General features: G+C 39.8%; 1 protein-coding gene across 1 annotated transcript; it reads right to left on the bottom strand.

Moving 5' to 3' along the window:
- Positions 1-34: 34 nt before the first annotated feature.
- On the bottom strand, positions 35-8,109 carry hnrnpm (heterogeneous nuclear ribonucleoprotein M). The gene is made up of 16 exons (XM_058638174.1): positions 7,833-8,109; positions 6,234-6,415; positions 4,627-4,679; positions 3,922-3,929; positions 3,431-3,524; positions 3,067-3,342; positions 2,699-2,852; positions 2,542-2,591; positions 2,407-2,464; positions 2,044-2,172; positions 1,909-1,959; positions 1,630-1,698; positions 1,428-1,529; positions 715-1,310; positions 578-629; positions 35-491 (listed from the first exon to the last, which is right to left on the bottom strand). The coding sequence occupies exons 1-16, from the start codon at positions 7,931-7,933 to the stop codon at positions 328-330; spliced, it is 2,139 nt and encodes a 712-aa protein (XP_058494157.1). The 5' UTR covers positions 7,934-8,109; the 3' UTR covers positions 35-327.
- Between the last annotated feature and the right edge of the window lie 572 nt (positions 8,110-8,681).

Genomic DNA, 8,681 nt, shown 5'->3' with positions numbered 1-8,681 from the left:
ATTCTTGTTATTGAAACGCAACACAAGAGTCTGATAATTTCAAATGTTGAGATTTACTTATCAAAACACCTTATACAACAAAGGCAATGAAAGATGAACATGACAGAAAAAAATTAAAAGATTGGTCTCTAAAAAAAGAAATACGAAAATTTCAGACAACTAAAACAAAACACTGTCACTGATACAAAGTACTAACTAAAATAACATTTGCAGTTACACATATCTAAACAAGCAAAGTGTATTAATTTTTGCTGAGGGGTGATTCAGATCAAAAGAGTGTTTGGACAATGATAGACTAAATGAAATGCCACAACTCAGGCACATAATTTATGCATTCCTATCAATTCTAACATCAATCTCCCTTCCATTCAGCCGGTAGCCATTCATCGTCCGGCAGGCGCGCTCAGCAGTTTCAGGGTTGTCGAAGCGGACGACACCACAACCCTTGGACTTGCCATTCTCCATCTTAATATCTGCATACTGGACCATGCCTGCATAGGTGTTAGAAGTTACATTTGTGTAAACAAGTACATATTGTGATTGTTTATTTTATATTTACACAACTAAAAATACTTACCACATGTATTGAAGGTGTCTTTCAGCATCTTCCAGGTGAAGTCAAATGGCAGCTAAACAAAATTGAGGCAGTTTATTAAAATTAAAAGTCAGAAAATCATAGTCTAATATTTTTCTGCACAATTATACAAGACTTACATTTCTGACAAAGATTTGGCAACCCTTCCTGACATTGCCACCCCCAGTTCCAGCTCCTCCAGCACCAACTCCTCCAAAGGAATTACCGCCAAATCCGCGATCCAGGTCAGCAGAGCGATCGAACTGGCCACCACCAACTCCTCCAGATCCCATCCGGTCCATGCCAGAGCTCATGCGGTCAAGGCCACCTGTGGGGAAGCGATCCAGTCCTCCAGTGGAGCCCATGCGGTCGAAGCTGCCGGCCATTCTGTCAAGGCCAGTGTTGCCCATGCGATCCATATTCATTGGGGAGCCAAAGTCCAGGCCAGATCCCATGCGATCTATACCAGATGGACCCAAGCGATCGAACCCAGAGGGGCCAACGCGGTCCATGCTGGAGCTCATACGGTCCAGGCTAGGTCCAAGCCTGTCCATACTGGGCCCCAGCCGGTCCATACCTGAGCCAATTCGATCAAACCCAGAACCCAGCCTGTCCAGGTCAGACCCACGTTCCATCCGGTCCATGCCCATGCGGTCCATTCCGGACATGCGTTCCATGTTGCTTCCCAGTCGGTCCATTCCAGAGTTCATGCGTTCCATACCACCCATGGAGTTTCCTGTAAGTAAAATAAAGAAACATTATCAAATGTCTAAGCTAAAACAAGGGTTTATCTTAAGAGGCTTATTGCAGGACTAATAAGAGGCGCTTCAAGCAAAATCCTGAAAATACGAACCCATTCCTCTTTCAAAGGAGTCCCCAAAATTATTGCGAGACATTCCCATTTCATTTCGCCCAAACTCCCTGTCAAAAGCACCACCAATTCCACGGTCCATCTCTGACAATGCAAGAGATTAAACCATTAGAAATGCCCAGCAAACGTGAAAGTAATCCACGTTTGCTTTGGTGTGCATGGCACAGCTCAAATATCTTCTTACCATTCATTCTGCCCATTCCTGAAGAACCAAAGCGATCCATGTTGTTCATTCCTCCAAAGTTGTCCATTCCTGTAACAGAAAACAGAAAGTCTCAACAATTGTGGAAAAAAATAAAAAATATTTTTCAGATTTATCACTGTTAGAAATGTGATAGAATTAAAATGAAGGCAAATGTTTGTGTGGTGAGATTATGCCATTAATGTGAGGAAATTGTTCAGAGGATTTTCAAATGTATGGCTGTTTACATTAGTAAAAAGTTAATAAAGGTTTGGTACGTACCACCTCCCATACGGCCTCCCATGTTGTTGCCAAAGCCCATTCCATCCATTCCTACAAGTGAGAATAATGATGATGAGCTACTTTAATTCCCTCTCTTTTCCTTTTTTAAATAATAAAAACAATGAGTCAAATTACCACCAGGGCCCATGTTGCCCATTCCTCCGCCTCCTCCTCCTCCTCCACCACCACCACCTCTGTTAAGTTGGTTAGCATCAATAGGCTGGCCACCAGGCCCCAGACCCATACCAACACCACTTAGACCACCTGGAAAAAATGATTACAATATAAACATTATGTGAACGAATAAATCAATTATTCAAAGCATTACAAACTCAAGTATCAAGGAGACCACTGTGAAATCCATGAATATTCTTATGGCAGAGCACCCTCTGCATGTAAAGCATAACAGCAACATTTACTTGGCTAACAAAGCATATTAATTTACAGTGCACTTGACATTTAACTAATCCAAGTGACACACAAACACAGTAAACTTACGTGGAAGAGAAGAAGCTCTATCAGGTTGTCCAAAATCTTTGGGCAGGGATTTCTCATCCTGGGAAAAAAAAAAAGAAAATTCAGTCTATGCCCCCCAGATACAATCTGATACATAGAAATGTTCAGGCAACTTACCAGCTTGACATGCATGACCCTGTTGAACAGCAGTTGTCCATTGAGCATAGCTGCAAGTCTGTTAAGGAAATTGTACAAGAGGGACCTGGAAACAATGTAGCTTTACTGAATGAACATTACATGTTAACCCCAGTCAACGTGTTTTATAAAAGGATACAGACAGCTTGGACTGCTTCAATAGGCATTTCAAATGTTACTGTGCCCATGCCTCGGCTCTTCCCTTCCTTGTCCTCCAGAATGTCGGCCCTCAACACCACACCAGCCATGCTGAACACCTCTTTTAGCTTCTTCCAGCCCACTTTGTAATCAAGCTAAAAGCATAAAGAACAATTTAAAGGGTTATTGCATAAGCAAAGTCACACTTAAGTTCGATAGAAAAACATTTGAACATTTGTCAAGTTATTTTATCTACGACAAACATCTTTTATTATTTGACCAATTTAGCTTTATTTCTAACTTCTGATATCAATTAATTATTCAGATAAAACTAAAAACCAAACAATAATATAATTGTAGAAACCTCACATTAACAACAAAGATAGTGCTGCCAATTCTGCCAGCCTGGAGACCATGGATGACTTCATTAGGGATGTTGGGGTTGTTCATCAGGCTGGGAGGAATGTTGACCATGGGGCCATTTGGTCCAGGTCCCATACGCTCCATGTTGTTCATATTGTTCATGTTGTTCATGCGGTCCATTCCTCCCATTCCACCCATTCCTCCCATCCCTCCATGTCCTCCTTGAGGGCCTACACCTTGAGACTTGTTGATTTCCCTCTGACATATGACACCATCAGGGTCCTAACACAGCACAGGATAATATGACAAGTCACATACTGGTCTGAAGAAAAAAGTTTATAAATGTTAGTTTTTTGTTGTCATAGCCTACCTCCTTCACTTTCAGGGGTCGTCCATTAAGATTGTGCTTGTTAACCTTCTCAACTGCTTTCTTCATTAGCTCTTCAGTCCTAAACTCAACAACACTGACAAACAATAGGAACAATTAGTGCTGGGCGCTATGACCAATAATGTATATCACAGTACTTTTATTTATTTTTATGCATGAGCATGGAGAAGTGCTCCAGCGAGACAGACAGTTGTATCCTGTATTGAGTGTGGACACAACTCGTATAGCGCTCTTTCTTACTTCTAGCTCTTATTTGTACCCAAATGTTTAAATGCACTTATTGTAAGTCGCTTTGGATAAAAGCGTCTGCTAAATGACATGTAATGTAATGTTGTGGAATATGAAAATTCATATCAATATATATGAAGTTTTCAGTGTGAACCAGTATACCACCCAGCACTAATTAGCAGTCCTGAATGCACACTGGTTCATGAATGTGTATGTAGTATGATAAATCAAGTCAGAATACTTACGCACAACCCTTTGTTGATTGAAGCAATCAGAATGGTCCACACCAAAAGATGTAAAAACAGTTCAAATTAGTAAAAGCAACAGTTATTATAGATGTTAAATTGTCATACAAACTAACCAAAATGAGAATTTCATGCACAGAAGATCAACACCACACAAGCCTATGGCCTTGGCCACAGCCCCGTGCTTCCAAATAAAGTTACATTATATCAAGATTTTCCCCATTCTCTTAGACAATGCAGTCAAGTCTGAAGAATATAAAGAGTATTTTCCAACATCCAAAGGGCAGAAAATCCATAGTGGAATAAGATTCCCAACTACTGAGATACTGGAGGTGTCTTTTCCATTAAAGCAGTTCTACAGAATGAATTATATTTAACAACCATCTAAAGCCTTGTCACAACCACTTGCAGACTTAAGTTCATATGCAAATCCAGCAACCAAAAGGGACATTGTCAACTACTGCAATCCCACATGATTGTCTACAAAGAAAGCTGAAGACCTGTTAAACTAGCATCAACTCTGGATGGCCTCAAGGTAGTGCCACAGACGACACCAATGAAACATGCCTCTGGCATGCCACCATTTCACACTCCACCAAGTTTCTGAATCTGAACAGTTTCCAACAATGAAAATAAAACCAAAGCTGACAAACACAGGTTTGCCTTTATTGTTGTTTTTTTTTATTTGTATGTATTTGCACTTACCCTCGATTTGCCTTCTGCGTCCATTAAGTGTTCCACGTACGTTACCTCACCCACTACAAATCAGATTCCAGAGACGACACACACCAAGGGGAGAGAAGCCGAGAGAACATTTGGGGTTTAGAGCAGAAACACAAGTAGGGCGGCCGTTGACAGTGAGCTCAGACTGCCAGTCCTGAGCATTCCCCCAACACCGCAGCAGCACAATATGGTACAGGTCGACAAAAAGCAAGCTTAATTTGTTTTGACAATAAAATAGACTTCTTAGCCTGTCCTTGTTGGAATTCTCCTGAGGCACCAAAAGCAATCGAACCGAGGACAACAACTACTAAAATCGCCATCAGCATTCCCATTTGAATATAATGCAGTGCACACCACCTTCAATATTTAACCAATGAATTTCAACTCATCAAAACCCCTTCAGTGCCTCAACCCATGTCACTGCAAACCTGCACATACTGTGTCTATCACAATTTGAACATCAAACTAATGCACTGATATATTTGCCATCAGCTGAGCCTAAGACGAAACCTACAGTGAGAAAGCTAACCATAATATTTGTTTCATATGGGACAGAAATTCACCCATTTTAGGATGCACAATATAATAATTTTGATTCAATGTTGGCCACAGCCACTTTTAATTTCAGGTTTGTTTGTTAAAACAAATCATATCATGAACCAGAACCTCCAAATACAAGGACAGTGCTAAAGAAGTTGCTTCATTTTGTAGACCTGTACCCCAAGAAATCCCCAACACATAGCTGTGTTTGGCACAACATGGAGATCTGCTGAGAAAACATTTGCTTGTCAAGGTCACACCTAAAAAAGAAAATGCAATTTAACTACAGTCAGTTGTCATACAACAAATACCAAGCACTCCTTCTGAAAGAGGATTTTACCCATCTTGACACTTGCTCTAACAGGAGTAAATGCCAGTTTAGTGCATTACTTATGACTAATCAAAAGCTTTCCAATAGCCCTTAATAGCTAGTTTCTCATGAATAACAAAACATTAGATCCATTTTGTACCTTTAAGAAAAAACTTAAAAGTTAATACCCTTTAAATTCATAGTTGCTGCATAAGTGATTTATTTTGAACCGTGTCTAAAAATGTTGACCAATTTATCAAAAGAGCAGAGGTCTTACTGTTTGTTGACATGTAACTGGGAACAACTGGTTCCTCGTTTCAGGGCAAAAATAATTACACTACAGCAAAGTAGTGCATATTTGTTCATGCATTTCTTGAGAAACACATCTCTTTATGCCCCTTATGATTCCAGGCCACTAGACTTTCACATTAGTGCACCAACTTTCTTTCACTTCACAAAAACCACAAAAGGTTGTAATAGTCACAAGAACAAATGAATGTTCTGACAAACACCCAGGTTCACAGCACTTGTGCAAGTCTGCAGAAATTCCTTTGACAAACGAGTAAAAAGACCCCATTTCTTGTTTCCAAAAAACTCCCACAAACATTGTACACCTAAAAGTTTGTGCAAAAAAAAAACCCACAGTCCTTCAAAACTGCAGTGGTCAAACAAAATGATCCCAGTTAATTTTAACCATGTCCACAGCAGACTGTGTCTAGCCATTTTCCAGACACCTTACCTTTTTCTTTCATTAGGTCTTTGAGGGCTTGCCATTTCACGTCATATGGGATGTTGCTGACAAACACGCGGTATCTCTTGTTCACATTCCCATAGGGTTCATAGCGTCCGGTTCCACCTCTCTTCTGGGGCCTCTCTTTCCTGCTGACATTAGGCTCATGCTTGACTTTCCCATTGATTTCTCTGTGAAAATATAAATTAAAAACAACCCTTAAGAATGAGATTGTGATTTTAAATTATGACAGGTGAATTTGTAAAAGCCACAAAAAAAACAAGCACGCACTTGTACCAAACAAATCTTACACTGATACGTAATACTATAAATGTATTTTGTCTAATCTTAGGTAAATCAGAGAGGCAAATATGAGGCCAGTTCTTGTAAAGTAATTTAATATTGATGGTTCCTTAGTTGTAGCTATGTAAGAAATTAAATATGTTATATTTACAACTTAGGGCTCCAAGAATACAAGACAACGCATAACAATTTCCTGGTGAGAAATTACCACAACTGGAATTGAATATGAAATTGAGAACCCATGTGGGTAACGCATCACTGATGAGGACCCTCAGTGTATGAAAGGAACCATGGCTTGTATGCAAGTGGATTAATGTAAAGTGGCTAAATGGAGACAGCACTGGCACATTCCATTTGTTCCAACTCGACATAGGCTTCCTAAATGGCTGCTACTTTTACCATTGAATGCTCACAGTGAACTAGTCATACACACAGCACTGTATATATAATTGTTGAAGAAATGGGCAAAATTGTCTTCGACTGGTATTGCTTACAATGCGTCCATATTGTCTTTCGACTTAACCGGAACATGGTCGGAGGTGATGTCAGGCCCAATTCGGACTTCCGACTATCGATGTAAATGGAACGCAGCCGAAGTAGGCGCCATTTAGGACCTACTAATTAAACACGAACCAACTGTTAACTAACCTATACTACCTTAACGAAAAATCGGTAATAAAGTTCTATGTTTTATTATCTACCGTTCATTTGTTATTAGAGCATATATTTTAAGAAATGTGTATTGTATGCTGTACATTTAACACGAATAAGAGCTATTTTTTATAATGCTTTACTTAAGGATCCCAGAAAGAATAACTGCTTCTTTCGTGGAAGCTTATGGGGATCAAATTGTGAATGGAGTAATAATTGACGACTTAAAAGCAGTACGGATACATTTGCTACTCTGTACTGCATGCTAGCAAATCGGACGATTAGGTTAAAGTGGCGTGGCAAGGCCGCTCTGAGAACGTAGTTGGACTGACTGATTGTACAGTAATGTAACATATTATCCGTTTAAATTGCTAACGCCACATTTTAAAAACCCTAATTTTGCAATCGGTCGACTTACAATGACCACATGGGCCGATTAGCTTTGAAAAAAACACGGCCTCGAGCACGCGCCATAACAGACGAAATGTACCACTTTGTCGTGAAATTGTTGTGAATAAAGCCGTTTAAGGGGACGCACTAAACCAAACGATTCTCAACACATACGAGCCAATAAAATGTATTCCTCGTGTATATAATCATAACCATAAACGAGTTCCATAGAGTCAACAAAGGAATCTGGATGAATGGACTTACCCCGGCTGCTGCTGCTGCTGCTGTTGCGGTTGCTGTTGCGGCGGCGGCTGCTGCTGCTGGCCTACTTTCTCAGTCGCGTTTTCGCCCTGTTCGTTGGACATCTTCTTTCGCTAGTTTGATTATTTCTTTAAAAAAAATAACACTATCGCAAATAATATCGAAAACGAGGGTTTTCACGATTGCTATCAGCAACAAATAGCACGGCTAGCTGGGGACTTCAGAGACCACTCCTGCGACACCAGCTACTGAAAATGGCGGTGAGAGCATTCGAGTCTACCCCAAAGAATGCTGGGAAGATCAAAGGCAGCGGCGGAATTCTTCTTCTTTTATTTTGATGGCGGATTTCAAGCAAATGGCGCATTACCGCCACCTACTGTAGAGTTGCGTCACCTCCATGTTGTTGTTGTATAAGCTGTGGGATTATTTATTATAAGTTTCAGACATGTTTCTGAAGATATCGTAAGATACTTTAATTGATTAACTTTTTTTTTTTCAACAATTTGTGTTATAGAGGCTGATATATCTGAGTGCATATGCATACATTTGTTCACAGTTGACTATAGAAGGCAAAAAAAATAATTGTTTGCTTATTTGCTCTTTTATTTATTTATGATTGTTTTATTGTGGTACATTGTGAAATTACAGGTGGTGAAGTTGTGGGGGTAGTTAATTTATGTATGATTCATGTTTATTTCACTTCAACAAATGTTGTGTTCAAGGGTTTGAGCTTTGCTTGTTTGTTGTTGTGTCTTTGTGTCTGTGTTTTTTTTTTATACTTTTGGGATATTAAACATTTTCCTGCGTTGTTTCTCCTGAAGGAAATGAATGAAGAGGACATATTAAAAGCAG

This window comes from Solea solea, chromosome 9 (assembly GCF_958295425.1).
Source record: "Solea solea chromosome 9, fSolSol10.1, whole genome shotgun sequence".
NCBI lineage: Eukaryota > Metazoa > Chordata > Actinopteri > Pleuronectiformes > Soleidae > Solea > Solea solea.
The sequence above is the reverse complement of the archived record's forward strand: the minus strand, read 5'-3'. Positions and strand labels throughout refer to the sequence as shown.

Excerpts from the sequence above, each read along its gene's own strand:
- hnrnpm (XM_058638174.1), bottom strand. The coding sequence starts at position 7,933 with ATGTCCAACGAACAGGGCGAAAACGCGACTGAGAAAGTAGGCCAGCAG. Across the intron at positions 3,343-3,430 it reads GACCCCTGAAAGTGAAGGAG|GACCCTGATGGTGTCATATG; the intron begins GTAGGCTATGAC and ends GTGCTGTGTTAG. Across the intron at positions 1,699-1,908 it reads GGGAGGCCGTATGGGAGGTG|GAATGGACAACTTTGGAGGA; the intron begins GTACGTACCAAA and ends TTTCTGTTACAG.